This window comes from Puntigrus tetrazona, chromosome 22, assembly GCF_018831695.1.
Source record: "Puntigrus tetrazona isolate hp1 chromosome 22, ASM1883169v1, whole genome shotgun sequence".
Taxonomy (NCBI): domain Eukaryota; kingdom Metazoa; phylum Chordata; class Actinopteri; order Cypriniformes; family Cyprinidae; genus Puntigrus; species Puntigrus tetrazona.
The window spans coordinates 15,796,688-15,820,268 of record NC_056720.1 but is presented as its reverse complement, the minus strand read 5'-3'; the positions used below and the strand labels follow the sequence as shown (position 1 = coordinate 15,820,268).

General features: G+C 38.0%; 2 protein-coding genes across 6 annotated transcripts in view; both read left to right on the top strand.

The window, feature by feature from the left end:
* LOC122327275 (complement factor H-like) overlaps positions 1-11,424 on the top strand; it is a 33,508-nt gene extending 22,084 nt beyond the window's left edge. Inside the window, 7 exon segments of the mRNA XM_043222496.1 lie at positions 1,389-1,421; positions 1,502-1,528; positions 3,830-3,854; positions 3,926-3,967; positions 8,545-8,570; positions 9,880-9,925; positions 11,283-11,424. Coding sequence (XP_043078431.1) covers positions 1,389-1,421; positions 1,502-1,528; positions 3,830-3,854; positions 3,926-3,967; positions 8,545-8,570; positions 9,880-9,925; positions 11,283-11,334 — 251 coding nt within the window. The 3' untranslated portion in view covers positions 11,335-11,424.
* A 5,656-nt stretch (positions 11,425-17,080) lies between these two features.
* The window catches only part of cfhl4 (complement factor H like 4), a 31,622-nt gene continuing 25,121 nt past the window's right edge, over positions 17,081-23,581 (top strand). For all 5 annotated transcript variants that reach the window (XM_043222502.1, XM_043222500.1, XM_043222501.1 and 2 more), the window contains exons 1-6: positions 17,081-17,213; positions 17,297-17,476; positions 17,627-17,732; positions 17,802-17,878; positions 18,181-18,375; positions 23,058-23,255. In XM_043222502.1, coding sequence (XP_043078437.1) covers positions 17,141-17,213; positions 17,297-17,476; positions 17,627-17,732; positions 17,802-17,878; positions 18,181-18,375; positions 23,058-23,255 — 829 coding nt within the window. In that variant the 5' untranslated portion in view covers positions 17,081-17,140. The remainder of the gene's footprint in view (positions 17,214-17,296; positions 17,477-17,626; positions 17,733-17,801; positions 17,879-18,180; positions 18,376-23,057; positions 23,256-23,581) is intronic.

Here is a 23,581-nt window from a genome sequence, read left to right as displayed (position 1 = left end):
CAACATCTTGAACTTGTATGTTCTGAGATAGTGGTTCAACCCGCAAAGTGACCGGACCTGGTCGGGACTGGGTGGACGACAGTCCCGACTCTTGAGCACGGCGGGGAAGAAACCTCACAAACGCTTCCTCGTGGCCTTTCACCTCCCAGAACCTAGTGGCAACGGTGTTGACTGACGTCGTCAAATTGGCCGAAGGTGAGATGGGGGCTTCAAGGAGGAAGGTACAATCCCGGTTCTTGATGCCCATGAGGTTGAGCCACAGATGTCTCTCTGTGGACACCATGGCAGCCATGGAGCGCCTCTTCATCGATGGACACGCTAGTGCTCAAGTCCTTTAGCAGGTCAGCCTGGTACACCTGCAGAACCGCCATGGTGTGCAGGGCAGCACCAGCCTGACCCACTGCCTGAAAAGCCTTCCCCACCAGCGAAGATATCATTCTGCACGGCTTGGTGGGGAGAGTTGGCTTTCTCAGTGACGATAAGCCACAAGGGGAGAGATAGCCCGCAAGCATCTCCTCAACCTGGGGCATCATCATATAGCCCCATGCCTGACACTCACACGGCGGTAGGCAACGTCTATCATCTGCCATGATTTTAGTTTTAAAAGATTTTTTTTTTTTTTTGCTTTGCTTTCACACACACGCGCACACAATATGGTCATTGAAGACAAAAGACCTGAGGATGTTTCTGTTTCATGCTTATTTTCCAGGTGCGTGTAATGAAGTGAGGTCACCTGGCCAAGGTTATATGAGGCAAACTTTGGCATGTTTGACACACATGCTTTAACAACTGGTCGAACAAAAGACGTTCTCATTAACACTAATGAGTGATGCATCGAGAGTAGCTTTTGAAAGGGAACACTATTATACTTTATTTATTTAACATACAGACTTATTTACACTTCAATTTGCACATAACACTGCACAAAACATAATTCCTTCTTATACTTGAATGTCTATAGTATATATTCTATTTTTGCTATTTTGTACTTTTTATATTTTGTATATTTGTATATAATTATTTTTTTCTTTATTTAAAACATTTTTTATATGTAACTGTGATATATATATATATATATATATATATATATATATATATATATATATATATATATATATATATATATATATATATACACACATACACACACACTTTTATTTTAAATAACTTATAGAAATTAATTAATTTATTTCATTGATCAAAACTATATATATGAATAATGATGCAAAAAATACTTTAAATTAATATTTTAAATTATTTTGAATTAAATTTTAAAATATATTCAAATATAAACCAGTTACTTCAAAGTGTGTGTGTGTGTGTGTGTGTGTGTGTGCGTGTGCGTGTGTGTCTGTAATGTAAAGCAACAAAGTTATTTATTTGCACAGGTGAGCAGGGAAAGTCTACGGCCGAGGAATGGGGTGAGTATGTAGTCCTAAAAAAACAGAAAGTCTGTAACTGGAATCACAGCAATACTGAGCGCAGTTCTTATCTTTTCCAGAGATGAGAGAGGAGAAAATTGTCATAGGTAATGTATGGCATTTTAATATAGTATAACTGTGCCAAGCTATTATAACAATATGTCCTCAAACCAATAAGTCTGTATGGGTCATTTCCACAAATCCCTAAAATATGCCCTGTTAAAGGGGATACTATTGCTTTGTTTTGTACAATTTTACAATGTACAATGTATTGTAATATGGGCCTGCGTCAGTGCTCACTTTGTAGAGCATTGTGTTTTATTATAAGATATGATCATGTGACTATGGGAAGCATATAAGCACGTGGAGTGCAGCCAGCCTCAGCTTCCGTCATGAAGCGAGCGCAGGCAGGTATGCCGGAAGTGTGGTTAGGAGAAGTGTTGTCTCGTTGCTTTAAAAAAACTAGGGTTCCCTTTCACAAATTGGGATCTCGCTTCAAGAGACCAATCTACTTTGAGTGTATCTAAATGAGCCAATTGAATATTTGCATGCGCTAATTGCATTCAGAGACCAGGTGGTGAACCTTCAAGCGCTGCCCCTGGAGGAGGCAGACCCAGCCCTAGTGTTGATTTGTCCCATCCGAGCATTAAAATGCTATGTTGACCGGACACAAAGCTTAAGGACCTCAGACCAGCTCTTTGTTTGTCACGGAGGCCGGCAGAAAGGGAATGCCGTCTCCAAACAGAGGATGGCCCACTGGATAGTGGACGCCATTACCCTGGCCTACCAAGCACAGGGTGTGCCCTGCCCCCTCAGGTTACGAGCACACTCAACAAGAAGTGTTTCGTAGTCCTGGGCATTGGCTCGTGGCACCTTGCAGACAGATATTTGTAGAGCTGCGGGCAGGCGACCCCTAACACGTTAAGCTAGATTCTATAGTCTATGTGTGGAACCGGTATCCTCCTGTATCCTCCTGTACCAGGAGGTCTATAACAACTGAATGTCCACAGAGAGGAGTGGTAGGCTGAGATCGCCACCACATAAACCTTCAGGGTGGAGTGAGTGACCCCTGTAGAAAGGCCTGCATGAACACCAGCACAGTACCGACTGGGCAACTAACAGGATCAAGCTGTCAAGTCTCCATACCATGAAGCGAAAGGTTTCCACTTCAGGGTGTACAGTTTTCCCATAGATGGGACACTGGATTGGAGAGTGGTCTCAACAACCTCGGTGGAGAGACCAGGAGCTATGAGTTGTGCCCTCTCAGGGGCCACACACACAGCTTCCACAACCCCTGCCTATGAGAGGAGGTCTCTTCTGACTGGAATCTTCCATGGAGAGCCGTCTAGGAGGGCCCCTCAGGTCCATAGTCGTCCCAGCCAGAACGGGCGCTACAAATAGTAGACTGACAAAGTCTCTGCCACATCTATATGATAGTATCTAGCCCCAGTAGATCTGGATGAACTAGAGAGAACCAGAAAGGAGACATTGCGCATTCCATCACCAGAGCCTGCTCTGTGCCTGTGAGAGTGGGCAGAACACCTGTGAAATGCGGTGGTGGCAATCAAAACTGAATTCAGTAGCCTCTTCTTACAGTTCTGCAGGACCTAACGAGAAATATTTGGCAGCAGTTTCCAAGCTGTAAAATGATCTACTAAAGAAATCAGTCTCTCAAGAATGACCTCTGGTATCACTAGAGCTACTGAAGTCTCCTACTGAAATGACGGTTCTCAGACACCCGTCATCTCCTAGGAGGTAAAAACCAGAGCCTGCTAGCAGGACCCAACTAAACACGCTTGGCAGGTGCTCCCACTAAGGGAACCAGTCTGCCGAGACTGGTCTCTTGTTACCCTGGAACACTGGCAGGGTTAGCAACTTGATCTCTGCAGATCGGGGGCACTGAAGTGAGACGGTCAGCGTGTACTGAGTTGTACACTGCTCTTCCCCAGAGGAGCCGGCCCTCAATAGTCCTGGTCCATAGCATCAGGACATAACAAAGGAGCTGGAACACAGTTGGAGCTGCTGCATATATATATATATATATATATATATATATATATATATATATATATATATATATATATATATATATATATATATATGATATATATACACACACACACACATTTTTCATTTTATTTAATTGATCAAAAGTAATGATAAATACTTCCATAATGTTACAATGTTTCTATTTCAGATAAATGCTGTTTTTCTGAACTTTCTATTCGTCATAGAAACCTGACAAAAATCTGTTTTTAACATGTGACTGGAATAATGATGCAAAAATGCTTTCAAATTATTATGAATTACATTTTAAAATATATTCAGATAGAAACTATTTACTTTAAAGTGTGTGTGTGTGTAATGGAAGCGGAGAATAAACAAAGTTTATTTGCACATATGAGCAGAGAAAGTCTATGCCAAAGGAATGGAGTGAGTATATAGTCTCTTGAGTCTATAAATGAAATCACAGCAATACTGAGCACAGTTCTCATCTTTTCCAGAAACCAGGATTATAGAGGGGGAGGAGGAGAAAACTTTGGCAGGTAATATATGGCATTTTAATATAAATGTATAACTGTGCTACACTATTATAACAACATGTCCTCAAACCAAGACGTCTGTATTGTTTATTTGCCCAATCCCTGAAAAACGACCCGTTACAGGGTATATTACAATAGCCTTGTTTTGTACAATTTTATCTGTATTGTAATTTGGGCCTCTTTCAGCTCACTTTGTAGAGCATTGTGTTATACAATAAGATGTGATCATGAGACTATAGGAGCAAAACTCAAGAGCGCACATACTCACTAAATGTAAATGCACTGTTATTTATGATTTTGCCAGATTTTTGTAAACTGTAGATTTAGGTGTGGTTATTTGTACTAATTACATACAGTAAAACTTTTTATATCTGTAAGATTGGTAATTTAAACAGTCCACACACTGCATTTAAACAAATACACGAATGATTGGTAATGACAGTCATACGTCATTTCACTACGACAGACGCAGCGCTACACTGTCATTGCATTACTTAAATATGTAAATATAGGTTATAAAAGATACTTGCACAAATTACATATAGGGTTATTTTTTGTTGGAGGAAAGGCTGTAATGTAAAGTTAAACGTGATCAATTTTAGCTGTAGCATTTTATTAATAGGTATAAATAACCTACCAGTCAGCATTTTTGAAAATATTTATGTTTTTGTTTTTAAGTCTCCTCTGTTCACCAAGCATGCATTTATTTAATCCGAAGTACAGTAAAATTATTCTCTCACTCGTCTAAATAATCAGAATCAGGTGTTCCAATCCCTTCCATAGCCACAGGTGTATAAATCAAGTACCTAGGCAAGCAGGCTGTTTTTACAAACATTTGTGAAAGAATGGGTTGTTCTCAGGAGCTCAGTAAATTCTAGCATGGAACTGTGATAGGATGCCAGCTTCAACAAATCCGGTTGTGAAAATTTCCTCGCTCCTAAATATTCCACAATCAACTGTAATATAAAAACGTGGAAGCATTTGGGAACAACAGCATCTCAACCACGAAGTGGTAGGCCACGTAAACTGACAGAGTGGGTCAACGGATGCTGAGGCGCTTAGTGAAAAATGTGGACCGGACGTCGTATTAAACCCTATGGATTAGGAATGGGATGTCAGTTTAATTCATATGCGAGTCAAGGCAGGTGAGCAAATACTTTTGGTAAAATAGTATCAATCTTTTACCAACACCGATTGTATCAAAGCACTGAACAGTATAAAATAGAAGAATACAATGATAGGTGTAGGGTTTTCACACCTAATTTTATTAATTATGATAATTATGAATTGTCATTTGAATCAGCTCTCAATTCAAGTTTGGGGAATTGAATCTGAAAAGATTCACGTTGGTATGCAATTCAAGTATACCTTTAAATCACCTAATACGTCCAGCGTTTTAGGGCAATTTAAATGTATGTTACCAATATGAATTTATTCTGTGATCAGCAAAATAAATCAATTGGATTCTTCGCTTTACCTCAAGCAGGTAACAACGGATCTGGGCATGAGTTTGACTTTCCAGTTACATAACACACAAACAAGAATTCGTAATAATGAAACACAATTTATTAAACAGTACCTACTAATTGACAAGACTACACTGAGAAGACTAAACATAAACACATACACACACACATGCATTCATACACACATTCACAGGTTGGAAGGGAAATGGATAATTGTCTGTCCAAAGTCTGTTAGCTAGTTCTGAGATCGCACTAAGAGCACCAACGAAGCAAGGTTAGGTTTTAGCTTTGCTTACGTGTGTCTGCGCCAATTTAGTAGAGATGAAAAGGTAGTTTTACCACTCGGCGTGTCTGGGGAAATCCGGCTTGCTGATTGGTCAGGCTCGTCCGTGGGATGACGCGTGGGGCTTTCCGGCCGTTTGAATGGAGTCTCTCTAGCTTGGTGGTTCGCTTTGGATGAACCGGGTTGGTTACGGAAAGGGCAGTGAGTGTCCGTGGAGTGATGTAACGGAGCGGACCAGAGTCGAGGGTATCGGGTTGTTCTTGTTCAGAGTCTTCTAACTTCTCCAAGTTCCGAAGTTTCTCCGTTTCTTGGCAATTCCTGCAGCGACCCGAATTCCCTCACGACTCCTGGTGGTTCCGAAAACTCTCGTACAAGCTCCACTCGACTCAGAGAGCTCTGTTCCTGCGCTTTTGAGGTGCAAGTTTTGGGCCGTGCCCTGGGCAGCTGTCCAATCCGAGGTCGAAGGGCGGTCCACGCCTGCTTTCGACTCCGGTTTCATGCATACTTTATCCCAGTTAGAATTGACATTCTGCACTTCTGTTCCTTATCAAAAGCTTATAAGTGGAATACACTGTTGTGCATTGCACAAACACACATATTCATTCACCATGATATTGGAAACATCGTAAGCTTCAATTTGATATCAAACATGCATTATCTAGCGCTTATGGAACTCTCTCTGTTAGAGGATTATTTAAAGAGTATATAGCGGTTCCTACATACATCCCAAAACATTTATTAAGCAGTTATTTACAGATGAACCTTTATTTGTTTGAAAGGAAGGCATTTAGATTGTTCATTTAGTAGTTTTATGTGTGTCCTGGCAGTTCCTTTATTGTAGCGAAAAGGGAAAAGGCGCGCTTTTAAGGAATGTATGTTGGGACAGAGCAAACCTCCTGGGGGTTGAAAGTGTAAGGTTGTCCTGAACACACGTTGATTCACGGAGGGAGTCTCATCACCTTTTGACTTGGTGGCTTGGTAGAACTGGTCCCAGGTCAGTGCACCGAACGGGTTATCGGGCTGTCGACCAGATGTTGCAGTTTCAATCATCCCAATCTTGGCGTGGGTACTCTCGGATTGGCCAAGCTCACTGCAGCGACAGTCCCTTGAGAATGTTTGGTAGACTTTGCGGCGCTCTGCATCGCTCTGCGGACCATCTTGATTGCCTTTATGGTCCGGGGTGCGGAGGATGTGCAATTTTACGACCTGGCTTTAGCGCGATTCCCCCTTTTATGGTTCGTGTCTGTTCATCGAGGCCTCACATATGGATATATAATGATGATATTAAACAATTTGTTATTAAATGCAAAGACGGTCTCTGTAAACAATTCGATGACAATCGCTAAAATTTCCCCAACAAAGCAAATCAGAGACTACAGTGGCAAGGAACCAAAATCCCATCCATACAGACAAAAACCTTTGGGAGAAACCAGACTCAGTTGGGGCCAGTTCTCCTCTGGCTGGACGCCCAGCACTTAACCTCTAGTTCAATTTTAAACGCAGCTGTGTCAGATAGTGTACATAGTGAGTGAGTGAGTGAGTGTGCGTGCGCATCTGGATCTGGTGATCTGTCCAAGGGGAGTATAACTAGGTGTTCTGGTCTCTGATGAACATAATCCCTGGGTCCTGATCCACCATCTAATCTTGATATAAACTGAGAAACAGAATAAGAAAGAAAGAAGACTAATATTAGCGTAGATGCCATTCTTTTACGTTGTCCAAGTACTTTGTGTTTTATGAGGAGTGTTCCCAGTTCCAGCTGATCTAATTAATGCAGCATAGCAATCCTTTAACGGATTTGAATAATAAAAGTGTATTAGTGTGCTATGTGTAAGCTAGGTTAAAAAGATGTGTCTATAATCTACATAGAAACTGACAGAGTGTGCCTGCTTTAGAGTTACGGAGATTATTCCTCAATTGTAAGTCGCTTTGGATAAAAGCGTCTGCAAAATGACTAAATGTAAATGTAAATGTATTCCAGAGTTTAGGTGCTAGAAAGGAAAAGGTTCTGCGAGTTTTGAGAATGCCGCGGACGTGCAGGGCTATAATGTGATAAGAGCTCGCTCAAGTATGGAGGAGCTAAACCATTCAGGGCTTTATAGGTAATTTTAAAATAAGATTTTAAAATGTAGCCGATGTTTGATACGGAGCCAGTGCAGTGTTGACAGAACCTGGCTAATATGATCATACAATTTAGTTCTAGTAAGGACTCTTGCTGCTGCATTTTGGACTAGCTGAAGTTTGTTTATTGTGTTTAAGTGTGCAGAACAACCACTCAAAGATTTACAATAATCTAACCTAGAGGTCTTAAACGTATAAATTAACATTTCTGCATTAGACATTGAAAGCATATGTGGCTGTGTGGATGGAATCGGGTGGCAGGAAAGACCAAACTTCCCCAGTATGAAAGGGGACTAACATTCAAATCTCATCCTGACTATGCCACGATGGGAATTTCACCCAAAAGAATTGAAAAACCACCTAAAACAGGCAAACACAGATTCGTACCACCAAATAAGAGTCAGAGAATTGGATCATAAAACACTTTTTATTGACAAATCTTGGGTAAAACAGGACTTAAAATAGTCTTGAAGGTTGTTTGGGCATACACAAGACACTTCTAAAAGTCAAGGTGTAAATCAAGGGCCACCGGACTGGAGCTTACCACAATAAGGAGGACAGACCACACCACTTGATGGTGACTCACTGCACTTCATTGTGTAGACACACGGGCACACCCACACACACACACACACACACAGGGAGGTGATCACTGCACACTGTGAAGAAGATGCCATCACCTAAAAGAAATTCTCTGCCCCGGTGCTCAGGCTCTGTCACGACAAAGAGAATGCAGGTCAGTAACTTAAGAAAGAAAGAATTACCAACACAACCAATCAAGAGAATTGAGCACAAAAAGTAAGCAAAACAAACAAACAAACCACAACTTGACCATCTAGGTCACATAATCAGCTCTGCTGTGGACTAAAGGAAGTGAGTTCAAATAAACTGATCAAAACAATTAAGGAAAATCAATTCAACTTAAAAAAAATGAAGATACACAGAAAACCAAAAAAAAAAGAATATTAAACCAAAAAAACCTGGAAACAGGACAGCACTGCAACCGTTGATGAAGCAAAAAGGTGACTGCAGTGCAGTTTATGGACCGTCACTTAACAGACCGAAGGAATTTGGGTATTAACCACTGATACGAGTAGTCTTCAAAGTCAATGCAGGCAACAAAACTATTCGGTAACCGTGTCTGGTTACCATAGCTTCTCCAGCGTTTAAGTGCTTCTACAAACACCCGCAGGTGGCCCGGCAGCAAGGAGCATTGGTTCAAGACCAGTACTTGAAATCACATCTCAGCTCGCATGCTCTAGTTTAGTTCCGGGGAAATGACGGAAGCGCGTTAACGGCGCTGCGGTTCGTCAGGCGACACACCTCAAACAGCGCATATGTTCCCGTTTTTATAGCACGGGGGGCGCTGACGCAACAATACAATACAAAAAGAATATTGGCTCCTCCTGCCAATTCTTAGAATTAATACTCTGGAGATGGTTCCCTCCGGTGGCCCTCAGAGAGAGCCACAGAGGCATGGTTCATGCCATGAACAAAATGTCTAAATAGTTGTGACCTTATTTATTGTGGTTTATAATTACTATGGTCTATTACAGGCAGCTTTACTAAATAAAAATAATGTGTTTGTTTTAAAAAGAAATCAGTTTGGCGAAACATTTTAACAGTAGTATTTATTTCTGTTGAATTATTTTATGTGTAAAAAGAATTAACCCTGGACCACAAAACCAGTCTTAAGTAGCTGGGTTACATTTGTAGCAGTAGCCAAAAATACATTGCATGGGTTAAAATTAAATTAAACATTTTTATTGTTGCCAAATAGATTTTTGCACCCTCTGATTCTAGATATCATCCTATCATCAGCCTGAGAGACTGATGATGGTGCCAAGTATTTTAATAAAAAAACAAAAACTGTTTTTAGTTTTTTTTTTTTTTTATTAAATTACTTGGCACCATCATCAGTCTCTCAGGCTGATGATAGGATGATATCATAGATGTAGATCATAGCTAAATCTGCTTGAAATTTTACTCACTGTTTGTTTGATTCATTGATTTATTGAAAATGTTGTTGTTTTGCTTTTTGTCAGTCAACAGAAATCATTCTGAAAGTAGGAAGTTGAAAGCACACCAGAGGTATGAAACTATGTCACTTTTATATAGTATAGTTACAACAATATTTGATTTACAAAAACATGTTGTGTTTGCAGAATTTGTTGCAGTGCAAAGTTGGAATATGGAATAATTAAAGCAATAGTTCACCCAAAGATGAAAATTATCCCATAATTTACTCATAATGGCCTAGGTCCTAGGTGTATATAAATTTCTTCTTTTAGAAGAACCAATTTATCCTGACTCTTCTAAGCGTGATAATGCTGGTGGATAGCGGCCATTATTTTGAAGCTCCATAAATTGTATATATCCTTCGTAAAACTAACACTTTCTAAAGCAGATCGATGCAATTTTGTACCAAAAATGTTAATATTATTCAAATTATAGCTCAAATCACTAACTTCCAGCAGTGGCTGAATGTACCTTCACAAAAGCCTTGAATTACAGAAATCAGCTAAGAAGCCAGAACTTCAATCTCTCATGAACGTGCATACAGCCACTGCCAAAAGTCAGTGATTTGAGTTTTAGAGAATTTGAGAATTAAAAAAAAATAGAAATACTTTTGTTACAAAAGCTGCTCCAGAAGACATGTTAAGCCCCCGAAAGCATATGGGTTAGTGGTTATATACGATTTATGGAGCTTCAAAATAACAGCCACTTTCCATCAGCATTGAAAACTTGGAAGAGCCAAGATAAATGTAAAAATAAAAACATATGTCGTTTTATGTCTTGTCTATGTTATTATGTATGTCTTTTGGAATGTAAATTTGAGAATTGATTGTAAGCACATAAATGTTAGCTATTCATTGCTGAAACATATTACAAAGACTGAACTATAGTACGTAATTGTGTAGTTATACTGTTGAACAGTTTATTACCGGGGGGATTTAAATCATGACTTGATGACGCAATAGAGTTGATACTACTGTAGTTCTAGGCTGAATGTCAACATGCATTAATTCTTCTCCCAAAAAAAAAAACGATTTAGCATCTATCAAAATTAATTAAAACGTGAAAGTGAAATGCAAACCCAGAGTACGACACAAACCATACTAATAAGCAAAAAAAAAGTAATATTGTAAGGTATTACTTTTAAAAGTAACTTTCCCCAACATTGGTTTCTACAGCTTAAAGTTTGCTAAGCTGCTGCTAACTGAACAGTTCCAGACCCAATTTAAGTTCAGAGAATACTGACTCATTTTTTTCAAAGATTTTGACCCCTTAATTTATTTACTTGCCTATTTTTTTGTATAGTTAATAACGTATGGCATGATGAGTTCAGAACAACCATTTAATATTGACTTTACACAGACTTTAAAAACAACATTAATGACCACCAGCGTGTAACACTATATTTATCATACTTGTTTTTCTTATTAAGACCTGAAGATGTCAGAGATGTGAATGAAGACGGAGACGAGCTGATGCTGTAGCAACAAAATCCCCCTTTAGTCTGATACTTCAATCTACTTGCATATTTTACATTGTTAACTTCAAAATAAATTTTGACATTCAAACAATTACATTAAGTTTGGTTTCTTTTTGCACTCAACTATATCTTGAACTATATCGTGTGTGTGTGTGTGTGTGTCTGTCTGTCTGTCTCAACCATTCACTTTTATTTAGTGCTTTTAAAAAATATGGATTGTATTGTATCAAATAGGTGAATAGAGTGATAGTAATGTATGAGTTGTTTCAAAGCATAGTAGATTGTTCCAAACCATTACAATAGTCTAACCTTGAGGCACTCCATATTTCACTTGTGATCGATATGATACCTCTTCATTTACTGCTATGAACTGATGGTAGTCAGATAAGTAAACATAATTCGAACCATGCAAAGGCACTTCCGCTAAGGCCGATATAGTTCTAGTTTATAAAGAGGATCTATGACTTCTGAAAGCATCTCTTTTAATAGTTTATATAGAATACGGTCTAACATACATGTCGTGTGTGTGTGTGTGTGTGTGTGTGTGTGTGTTTTATATATATTTTGTATATATTCAGTACCTTTCATGTAAGTATAATGGAATAATATGTGAAGTGGCAAAAAGTAAATCCAGGAACCAGGCAAAGATCAGAACATGGGAGAATCTAACAAAGGACAAGCTATAAACAAAATAGGAAACAGGGCCTGCATAGAGTAGCTCTAAGAGAGGAATAAATGCAAAGACTACATGGGACAAAAGCAAAGCACAGAATGGCACTTTAACCCATTTTAACCCATTTATTATTAACTCCGTGCAGTAAAATTACAATCATTAAAAGGTTTTCTTTTGATTCATGAAGAAATGTTCTAAAAATCTGAAGTCTGAATTTAATCTGAATCCCTGAATGCACAGCTCTATTTTGACGTCGGCTAATCGCAAGTCATTGCTATTGACAGTGTCAATACAAGATTTCTTCGTGTAAATATAATATTTGTGCTTGTCATTCCTGAACTGATGTACAGTCAACTGAGTATCAGCATTAACAACAATGTTAACCTCATCTTAAACCCTATTAAGACTGGACTAGAGTTAAAAAAAATTTCACCCAGCATCTGTGATGTACCAATTTTGATGAAACTAACATCTCTGTGTGAGTTGCATACAGCATTTGTCTATTAATATAATTTTAATCTATTATAAAACCATGTAAATAAACATAACAAGTGGCTGTTTATAATGAGCCCAAGTAAACTTGAGCAGAGAAATGACCCAAAGGTTGTGTTCATGACCACACTTACCTGACACGTAACATATCTTAGCTGTTTCCACATTTTTACTCTCCTTAGTAATTGTATTATTTTATGCTTTCAGTAAATGAAAAATGTCAGATTATGCGTGAAAAAAAATAAAAATCTTAGAAAAATAAGAGATTATACAAAATGCATGTTATTTCTTATTTAGTACTGTCCTGTAAGATATTTTTATACAAAAGATGTTTACGTATAGTCCACAAGTCAAAACCCCAGAAAATATTATTTATTATTAACATTTTTTTTTGTTTTGCTTGTTTTTTTTGAGCAGTTAAACTGAGCACTATTCTTCACAAAAATCGTACATGTTCTGCAGATTTTTCAGTTTTCCAGCACCTTGATCCCTTTCCAACAGCGACTGTATGATTTTGACATCCATGAGGACAGTTTAGGGACTCAAATACAACTATTAAAACCTTCTCTGATGCTCCAGAGGGAAACAAGAGCGGGAAACATGTTCCATTTGAAGATTAAGGTAAATTGTAATCACAGGTGCAGAAATATTAACATCTTTCCCGAGTTTGAGAATTGTTAGTAGGGTAGTTTGCCAAATCTGCAATAAAATGCAATGATTACAGCTTTAACTGAGGGTGCTTTGGATTTCGTAGAACTGGGCCTGCACTTGTTACAAAGAAAATGCTACTTTTTCCCTAGATGGTGAAAATAGAATTTATGGCTATTTACACTTAATGAAAATAACCACTGCCTGCAAAATAAATCCTCATTGGGATAGTTGTACGTCTGCAAGCAACATTTGATTCATGAATGAAGAAGTGAGAATAATTAAATTAAAACTCTTTTTCTTGGTGATTTCTTGGTGATTTTAACATTCACATCTGTTGTCCCAGTAAGCTGCTATCTAAAGAATTCTGTAATCTTATGGACTCCTTTAGTTTTTCTCAATAGGTACAAAGTCCAACACCACCTCATTGCCACACTTTGGATCTGGTATATTCCCATGGTTTCTCCACTACAGATATGGAGATCGGACACTTAGCCTTCATTGATCATAAATCTCTGATCATAAATCTCGTCAAACAAGTATTACATCTGCTCAGGCCCGCTGGGCTCGCTATTATTTGCTACAGTTTGCTACTTCTTATAAGGCAGCCAATGAATTGTCAAGTGCACATTGGCCTACTGTAAGCTTCGATGCTTATACTTATTTTCAACAATACCTCTTTGAATATTGTTAACAACAGTGCTCCCTTGAAGATTAAGCCTATCAAAAAATCTCCTCCTTGGTTCAATGACTCTATTCTCTCACTTCGGTGAATCTGCAGACAAGCAGAACGCAAATGGAATAAGAACAGGCTGCAGTTGTTTTACGGAATTTTAAGGGAGTCCCTTTCTATTTTTCTAAAAGCTGTTAAATCTGCAAAATTTTAATTATTGTCTGAGACTATTTCTAAAAACGATCATAGACCAAAGTTTTATATACAACTATTGACACTTTTTTAAATTCAGTTGTTAATGCTTTCCCTGACATGTTTGATCTATTATGTGAAACCTTTCGGCCCTTTTTATATTGAGAAGATAGCAAGGTCAAGCACCCCATCAGCAACAGCTCTGCATTCTCACCTGAAACAGCTGACTGCTTTCCTACTTGGATTGTGTTCAGTCTAATTTCAGACCTGTAAAGACATTAATTGCTCATCTGAAGCATACTTTCTGTCCGTATGATTTTTAGGGTTTTTCAGGGTACCATTTTGAAATGGTTCAAGTCATTTTTAAACAATAGGATGTTCTCTTTGCGTATCGGAAAACACACTTCTTCAACTATATTTCTCTTTTGTGGTGTTCTCCAGCTGGCTTGACACATAGCTTTCTGATATTTTACATTATCACACTCCTTCTAGGTCACTCAGGTCAGGCAGCCTTGGAATGTTCTCTGTCTGTAGATCGAGGTCAAACCTTTGTGGAGACCAAGCTTTTGCAAGAGCAGATTCTAAACTTTGGAATAGCCTTCCAGTGTGTAGTAAGCAGTCAGAGATGGACGGATCCACTTGCTAGCTCTTTAATAAGAACAGTCAGACAGGCAGGAGATTAACAACAGACACAGAAATATCAGAGGCAATGGCAGAATCGTGAACAGAGTCAAGCGAGGGTCGAGGCAGGCAGCTATGATCAAGGTAGAGGTGCACAGGCAGAGAGAAGATAAACAGCCCAAGATCAACACAGGGACTCAATGGAAATGTCAGAATGCTCAGAATTATCACCCGGGGCAAGGATAAGATTTCACAATGAGCTGGGGTCTGAGCACTCTATATATAGAGGGGTTAATGGGCTACACCTGGGCATGTAATCGGTCCTAGGTATGCACCATGCATGATGAGAAATAAAGTTCGAGACTGTTAGTACTCAGGATAGGGGTTCCCTCCGGTGGCCATCAGAGAGAGCCACAGAGGCATGGTTTATGGCACAGTGTCAATTCAAATGGTCTTATCACTTTCGTCTTTGAATTCAAAATTTAAAACATATTTTCTCAGTGTGAGTTCATAATTTATTATTTTAGTGCATTTTGTAATGTGTACTACTTGTAAACAATTTTGTACATACATGTGTACATGAGTCATTTGTACAGCACTTTGGTCAACCCTGAGTTGTTTTTAAATGTGCTTTATAAATAAAGAAAGAATAATTTGTCATTAAGATGCAAGCAATTAAAAAAATAGGAGTGGGAACATGCACTCAAAAGTGATGCAAGGTCAAGTCAGAAGAAAGCCACTACTAATGATCCAAAACACAAGGCCAAGTCGACCTGTCATTGGCTACAGCAGAATAAGTCTCCTGACCTCTAAGTCTCCTGACCTCATACATTGGAGCCACTCTGGGAAGATCTCAAATGTGCAGTTCATGCAAGACAGCCTAAGAATTTAGGCTTTTTACCATCTAAGAAGATAAAGAGCCCACAAAAGACTTCAAGCTGTCAATAATGTAAAAGGGGTCAATACACGCTATTAAGAACTGGGGTATGTAAACTTTTGATCAGGATCATTTGGGTAGCTTTTGTTGTGATTTTGATTTAAAAAGAGTAAACGCAATAAATTACTAACCATGAGTGAAAGAAAGGTTTTTGTGTTATCATTCAAATTCTCTGAAAAGAAATCCTAATTTCTACCAGGGTATGCAAACTTTTCAGTAATATTGTGTCAACATTGCTTAAAAAAACATTAATACACTATTACATTGTGTTTTGTTTTACACTGAATTATAAATTAGTCTTTATGAATTATAAATCATAAACTCAAAAGAGAGGGCTGAATAAAAAAAATATTTAACATTTGTTAAAAAATCTTAAAAACTATTTATAGTTAATATTTTACAACAATTAAGTTTAATTAGTAAATTAGTATGTAACAATTCTGCACAGCCAGCTCAGGTGACTCACTGATATGCAATATCTATAACTTGTGAAACAGTAGAACGTCTTAGCAAATGTTTTTATTTGGTCCACAGCTTTGCCTCTTTCACCTTCAAAAACATCAGTTCCAGTATTTTTGTGTTTGATCTTCACATACAAAGAGCATTCATGTTTGCACAGAGTATTTGCTTTGCAGTGGTTCAGTTTGCTGAGTATGTAAAATGGGTTACAACAGCAGCTCCAATCACCTAAGCTCACATTTATCAATGTTTTAAAGCTGGACAAGATCACAGGAGAAGTGCATTACAGCTCTCTCATGTGTTTTTACTGCTTGCACATTTTATTTGTTTATGTTTTTTAGTACTTAATAGAAATTTGAAACTATTCATCATTTGGAAATGTTTATAAACGTTTACACTTTTTGTACATTTATGGGAATTGTACTTTTTGCAAGTGTGTGTAAAAGTTGATTAGTTGAGTGTATTCATATTCTTTCTTAAAACATAAAATCAGCAACAAGTAATAGCAACAAGAACAGCATATTAAGACACTCTACTAAATATAATTAACTTTGCAAAGACATCTCCCATAAATGTATTAGTAGGCAGTTATGTTAGGGTTAATAGAATGCAATGACATATCCATAAGGTTTCCTGTCTGGAAGGTTATTTATAGATTGTAAATGTCTAAAGCAGACATAGTATGAAGTGTTACCGTATATGACCGCATATATATATGTGGGTATACATACTGTACAAACATATACAAACATCTTCTAGCATCATCTCATATTTAACTCAGCTATTTGAATATTTATGAACTAATCGGTTAAACATAATGTCCGTTACTAATTTATTAAATTATTATAAAGGTGTTTCCCCCCAGTTCACTTGTACTTGCATCCAAATTCCAATAAAGGACCATTTTCACTAGTTCCGATCCATAATTTATTATTATTATTATTTCGACAAATCAAACTTTTTTCTTTTTAACATGCAATACAAATACCTCTATGGCATCCCAAATAAACATCATGCAGAGCACAAAAGTCCAGCCCAGAACTGTCAAATATTAACTAAGTTAAATACTTTCTTTGGCGAGTTTCTTCATATCACAGTGTGAGCAAACTAGCAGAATGGGGAAAATGAAATCAAGTCTTGCTTTATGTCTTTGGATATGCTTCACCGTTTATGTTTCTACATCAAATGGTAAGGCATTTCTTTTTGAAAAGAATTAGTAAACTATTGCATACAAATTACATAAATGATGCCATTTTCTAATGGACTAACAGGATGCTCTGAGATCCCGGTGGTAGAGAATGCAGAAGTTGCTGAAAGCGCCAGAAAAACCCAGTACTCTCAGGGTGATACACTTGAATACAATTGCAGACCTGGCTATGCCTCTCTGATAAAAATCATCTACAAGTGCAACAATGATACATGGGGAAAATGGCGTGGTGAAAAATGTTCACGTGGGTATACATGACACACAATTCATAAAATACTTTTCATTTTAATTGTGAGCGTTTGAAGTAATCTGAGTAACTTAGAATTTTCTTGGTCTTTCAAGGCTGAATTCTCTGAATTTTGAATTGTATCTTTTGCTTCTGATTCATCACAAGTCAAACGCTGCGAATCACCTCAAGATCTTCCAAATGGTCGTTACATTGTTAAAAGTGGCAGGGGTTTTGTTTTTGGAACGGTCATCCAGTATATCTGCAATGAAGGGTGAGTATGTAAATTCATATTTAGACAGATGTATCTGAAAATATAATCTTATGTGATATATTTTTCAAGCTACCAGATGATGAGTCGATTTGACACCAGAACATGTCGGGATGGTGGATGGGACAATCAATTACCTGCATGTGATGGTACTGAAAACAATCACCTAAACTCTTAAAGGTTTCAAGATGCTGTTTTAACAGTGATGCCAAAGAAGAATCAAAAGGGTTTCCAAAAAGAACCTATTCATTTTAAGTCTTAAGAACATTTTCCATCGTTAAAACCTTTTGTGTAATGGAAAGGTACTTCGTGGAAGCAAAGATTCCAATAAAATAAGCCATATATTTTCAAAAAATGCAGCTGACACCAAATATTTATTTTATTTTTATATTCCTACTATAACCATAATGGCCATCTGAACTTATGATTTTTTTTCTCTCTCACTCATTAGAGATAAGTTGTGAACGAAAAGAGGCAGAGGGAAACCTTAGAGTGGAGGGACTCCCAGACAACCCTGAGGACTTGATCCGATACGGACACAGGTTGACATTTTCATGTGAGGGTTTAGGACTGAGTTTACATGGAAAGAAAGTGATCACCTGTCAGTTAAATGGAGAATGGAGCGACCCATTTCCTAAATGTGTCGGTAAGGTCACAGATTCTAAAGAACTCTCTACATTTGCAAGTAAATCACTCTCATGTAAGACAAAATTTCACCCTAGATGAAAACAAAGTCTACGTATTAATAAAACTTGAGGAAAGGTATTAGAGAATGTGATTTTAGTTAAGTGTTTTACGTATACTGAATGTAATTCTATAAAATATTTGTGGATTAATAATAATAATAATAATAATACAGATTAAAGGAATAGTATAACCCCAAATTAACTCAAAAATAAAAAAAATTAAACAAAAAATAATAAAAGAACATAAAAGAAGGTTTATTTTGTAGACTGCTGGTAACAAAACTGATGACTTCTTTCATTGCATGAACACACAACAGCCTACTGTGATGTTCCATAGTTAATGTTAGGCTGTTTTAGCGTAAATGTTTATGGTTAATAAACGTTTTTGTTGATATCAAAAATGTCTACTTAATACATTCTAATTTAACACAAAAATAGCTTTCAAATATATTTTGTGGGATTAAATGTGATTATTTTGATTAATTGATTAATTAAAACATCATATAATTAATGAGATTAAAACGTTTCATTTGACAGCTCTGCTTTTGATTTAATTTTGTCTTATTAGAGCAGAATCTTTTCAACACTCAAGTGATCGATCATGTTTCCTCCTTCCTTGAGCCCTCCTCTTTCTCACTCATTTGTTCCTCAAAACCTTCCACGCTTTGTTTATGTGCTGTTTTTATTAGTAGTATAATTAGTTTTATTATTATGAGAATGATGTAGTAATCAGTATTCACAAACAAATGAGCTTTACAACATAAAATGCCCATTAACAGGATTTCAAAGGCGTCAGATCACCAAATACATATAATCTAATAAAAAGAAGTTTTTTTCTCATCTCTTTAGATGCATGTGAACGAAAAACTGTAGGGGAATTATCAAAGTAGAGGTTCCTGACAAACCTGAGGACTTGATCAAATATGGACACAAATTGAAATTTTCATGTGATGGTTCTGAATTTAATTTACAAGGAAAGAAAGAAATCACCTGCCAGCCAAATGGAAAATGGAGCAGCCCATTTCCTAAATGTGTTGGTAAGGACACAGATTTAAAACAACTCTCTACATTTGTGAGTAAATCACTTGTGTCAGACTACATTTCACAGCAGATGACAAAAAAGACTTTAACCACAGGCTAAAACATTAGATTTTTGCTAAGCAGCGATCAAGGTTTGGATTGACATGGGGGTGAGTAATTAATGACAAAATTTTCATTATGGGGTAAACTAATCCTTGAAAGGAATAGTTCACCCAAAAATGGAAATTACATCATATTTTACTTACCCCAAAGACTTCCTAGGTGTATATGACTTTCTTCTTTTCATTCTTCATACAGTACTTCATGTACAGTTCCTTTTCAGTTTGACGCTCCAAGTCACATTGGTGAGAGACATTAGAGAGACCAATCCACTTTGAATGTAAACTAAACAAGCCAATGTACATTGGCATGCAATGATTGCATCTAGCTGCCACTGATCACAGCTAAGTATTATTAGGCAGCAGGTGCAGTGCATGTTTAGCTTTTTGCATCAGAGTTAATCAATCACAATGTTTAACTCCTGACTACTCTACTGAGAGAAGATGACTAAACCAGTTAAGCGCATTTTTTTGAGCTCTTGGTCTTGTAGGTATGGTGCATCAGTGGTGGTGATCTTTCCATGTTGAGGTTGCACACATTTGGCTGCACTACCCCCTGCTTTTGCTGCAAGTGACAATCACCCCATCTCCCTCCAGGACAGTAGTGATGTTGAATCTGATCTGGGAATGAGGAATTTGCTTTCCCAGGCAGTCTTGAGGGTAGGGCTTGAGTGAAGACCTCTACCGTTCCCCGAGCCCTTAAGACTGGACGACTGGTTCTTCAGGGTAATTCTCAATTCTTTCCAGAATTGCAAGAGGTGCTTACCAGGTCATGTATTGCACTTTTTTCTGCTCTAAACCAACCTCACCTCTCTTGATGGTGGTGCAACTAGAGCGTATAAGGTTGTAGCGGTTGTGATACAGTTGTGTCCTAATACCACCTCCTCCCAGCAGGGTGTACTGTGCCTCCCCTCCTGGATCTGTAGGTATTTGTCTGGTCTGTTTGGCAATGCTTACCTTGTCTGTGGAGAAGCTGCTGCTGTGCCACATCCACTAGTTAGGGATGTTAGTGAAGGCGGCTAATGTTCCTTCTGTGTGGAGATTGCAGTCCTACTGGCAAAGATTGCTACGATTATGACCGATCTTTGACCTGATTGTCTTAAACCGAGCCCTTCACCAATTACCATTCAAGATGTTACTGCAGAAAATGGTAAGATTGGTTTGCATTGATCGACCTGAAGGACATGTATTGCTGTGACTATTGCTGTGGTCTATGTTTGAAAGACATATCAATACAAGGTCCTGCCCACATGGTCCCTGTCGCCCCACGTCTTTATGATAGTTGCAGAGGCAGTCCTTGTTCCCCTGAGAGAGCAAGGTGTTCGCATTCTCAACTTGTTCAACTTGTCTGGTTGGTGCTTACAAGGCAAGCACATGCTGGTCCACTTGGACATACACTCATCGAGCAACCATTTGTCCTGCCTCGAAGGATTGGGATGTGGTGGAAGATTCCACATGAGCCCAACATTCTTGGCGGCCTGGGCATAGCCGCCATTTCTGGATCTGGCTCAGACACCACTACCACACCTGCTACGCAGCCGAGCCATCATCCCCAGAGGAGAACCAAAAGAAAACAGGAGGTGCACCCCAACCTGCAGAGGGTCCAACCAGCTCTGAGGCAACTCCACCGGCTGCAGATTGCTTGAAGAGTGAGAATCTCCCCTTAAGATGCCCTCAACATGATCCTCAAATCACCTCTGATTCTACCTGATCACCCCGGGTTGACAGCTAAAGGATAATCAATATGTATTTTCATGGAAGTTCATTGACCATAAAACCTAAGTGTGGATCTAAATTTGAAGTGAATTTAGCTATCTTTAAAATGCTCTGATCACTCTGCTTTATTCCAGTAGTTTTAATTGTGTAAGATTGAAATAGCTCTTTAAATAATATATGGAGAATCGAATATTAAGGATAAGAGTTGATTACTCTAATTCAAAATTCCTAGAATACATTTTATTGACTAATCCATAATTGACTAATGCAGCGTTTACCACAATTAAGGGTATCTTACCAATTCTGTTTATTTCGTGATCAGCAAAATGGTATTTATTTATTTTCTTAATTATTTCCTAATTCTGAGCAAGGTAGAAAAGATCTGGGCAAAGTTTGACTTTACCATACACAACACACAAGATTAACTTTATCAGGTGTGTTTGATTATGGTTAAAGCAAAACTCTGCAGGGCTGCAGCTCTCCAGGACTGGAGTTCATCAGTTCTGGTCTAGTGGTTTGCTACTAGTTCCGAGAATCGCAACCTGAGAGAATTCACCAAAACAGAGATTTAGCTTATCATTAGCTTCTTAAAAAATATGTACCCATTCAGCAAGAGAAGGAAGTTTGTTTGTGTTACTGAGCTGACAGCAGGGTCTCGATGGGCTTGTCCGAGGAAATTACCACACATCCTGACTGACGACTTTAGGATTTCCTTGCAAGTGAGTGGTGGTTGCCTTGGTGATGAGTCGGTTGCATAGCTTTGGAAATTTAGCAGAGTGGAAGATGCACAGAGGGTGGTTGAAGATCTCGCTAGAGAGACACTGGAGTGAGTATCAGCAGTTTTTGCTCTCAGCAGTTTGTGTTGTCTGAGTCCTTGGTTGTTTGGCAAAGAGGTGTAATGAAACACAGCAAGTTTTCTTTTGTCGCATAGTTTTAAGCAGCTGATTTGGGAGTTACCCATGAGGTGGTCCTCCAATCACTGATGTCCTTCAGGGCAGATCCACGGACAGCATGGCTCTATCGTGCATAAATTAGTACTTTGATGTAACCTGTGTTGTAAATAGCGTTATATTAAAAAAAAGATTAATTGAATGAATTACTTTACATTAAAACGGCGGTCCAGTCCCATGTGAAGAAAGAATCTCTTCAAGCTTTAAAAACTTTATAAAATTTCCTGCCACTCGTATCATAACAGATAATGAACACTCATTCATAATATGACATGGCAAATGTCACAAGCTTCCGTTCAACTTCAAATATCTTGCACGCATTACAAACGCTATCAAGCTTTCATTACACATCAAATATGTTGGAGGTCTATAGGAAATTATTTTTTAACCTACAAATGGGAATTCTGATTGTCCTTCTTAAAAGTCCTTGCAAGTTTATATGTTTCTTTGTTTGAGAAACAAAAAGGCGCGCTTTTGCAATGGACAGGATATGTGGTCACAAAGGTCATGCTGTAGAGATCTGGGAATCCTTTTTGTGACCATTTGCGTTTGTAAATCAACGATTAACGATTTATGCTGGTCTGGGTTAAAGTTGATTTGTACATCTGGTCCACTAATGGACTCAGACAGCTAAAAGTTCAGTGTTGATTGGGTTAGTTTTTAGAAGTTATGGTATAAAAAAGACCAGACCTAGGAAGAAGGTCGTCCCGATGTCCCGATTGATCAGTTTTACGACTCACAAACAGTTTAGGATGAGAAACTCTGTTTTTTTTCAACTTGTGTGTTTGTTCATTCAGGTCCTACAATGCCATTAATGATTGAATGTTATTTCTTCAGCTAAAGATGTTATTTGTAAGGAGGAACCACTCATCAATGTTGCCATTTTAATTGGACATCCAGTTATTGCTCCACCTTATAACCCTGGACACGTGTTAGTTTTTGATTGCACTGATGAGAAAATGGAGATGCAAGGACATCGAGCAATTGAGTGTTTGTCCAGTGGAAAATGGGATCACCCGTATCCAAAATGTAAAGGTATGAAACAATACTGTATTAATATATAATAACATAAGAGGTCATAGAATGCAATTTCTATTTTTCCTTTACTTTATTGGGGTATATAGCTACAAAATGATTTATTCTATCTAAAAGTGAAGGCTGATTAACACCGGGGTAAACATGCTCATGAAAAATGCCCCCACATGTCTACATCACGATGTGGGAAAATTTGCATAATGGAGCCCAAATGTGCACGCAAAGAAAGAAGGCGTGTTTTTTCTCCAAAGTGACTTACAATTGAGAAATACAATAACAAGTCATTCTAAAGAGGCAAATAGACACAATAATTGTTTTCAACACAA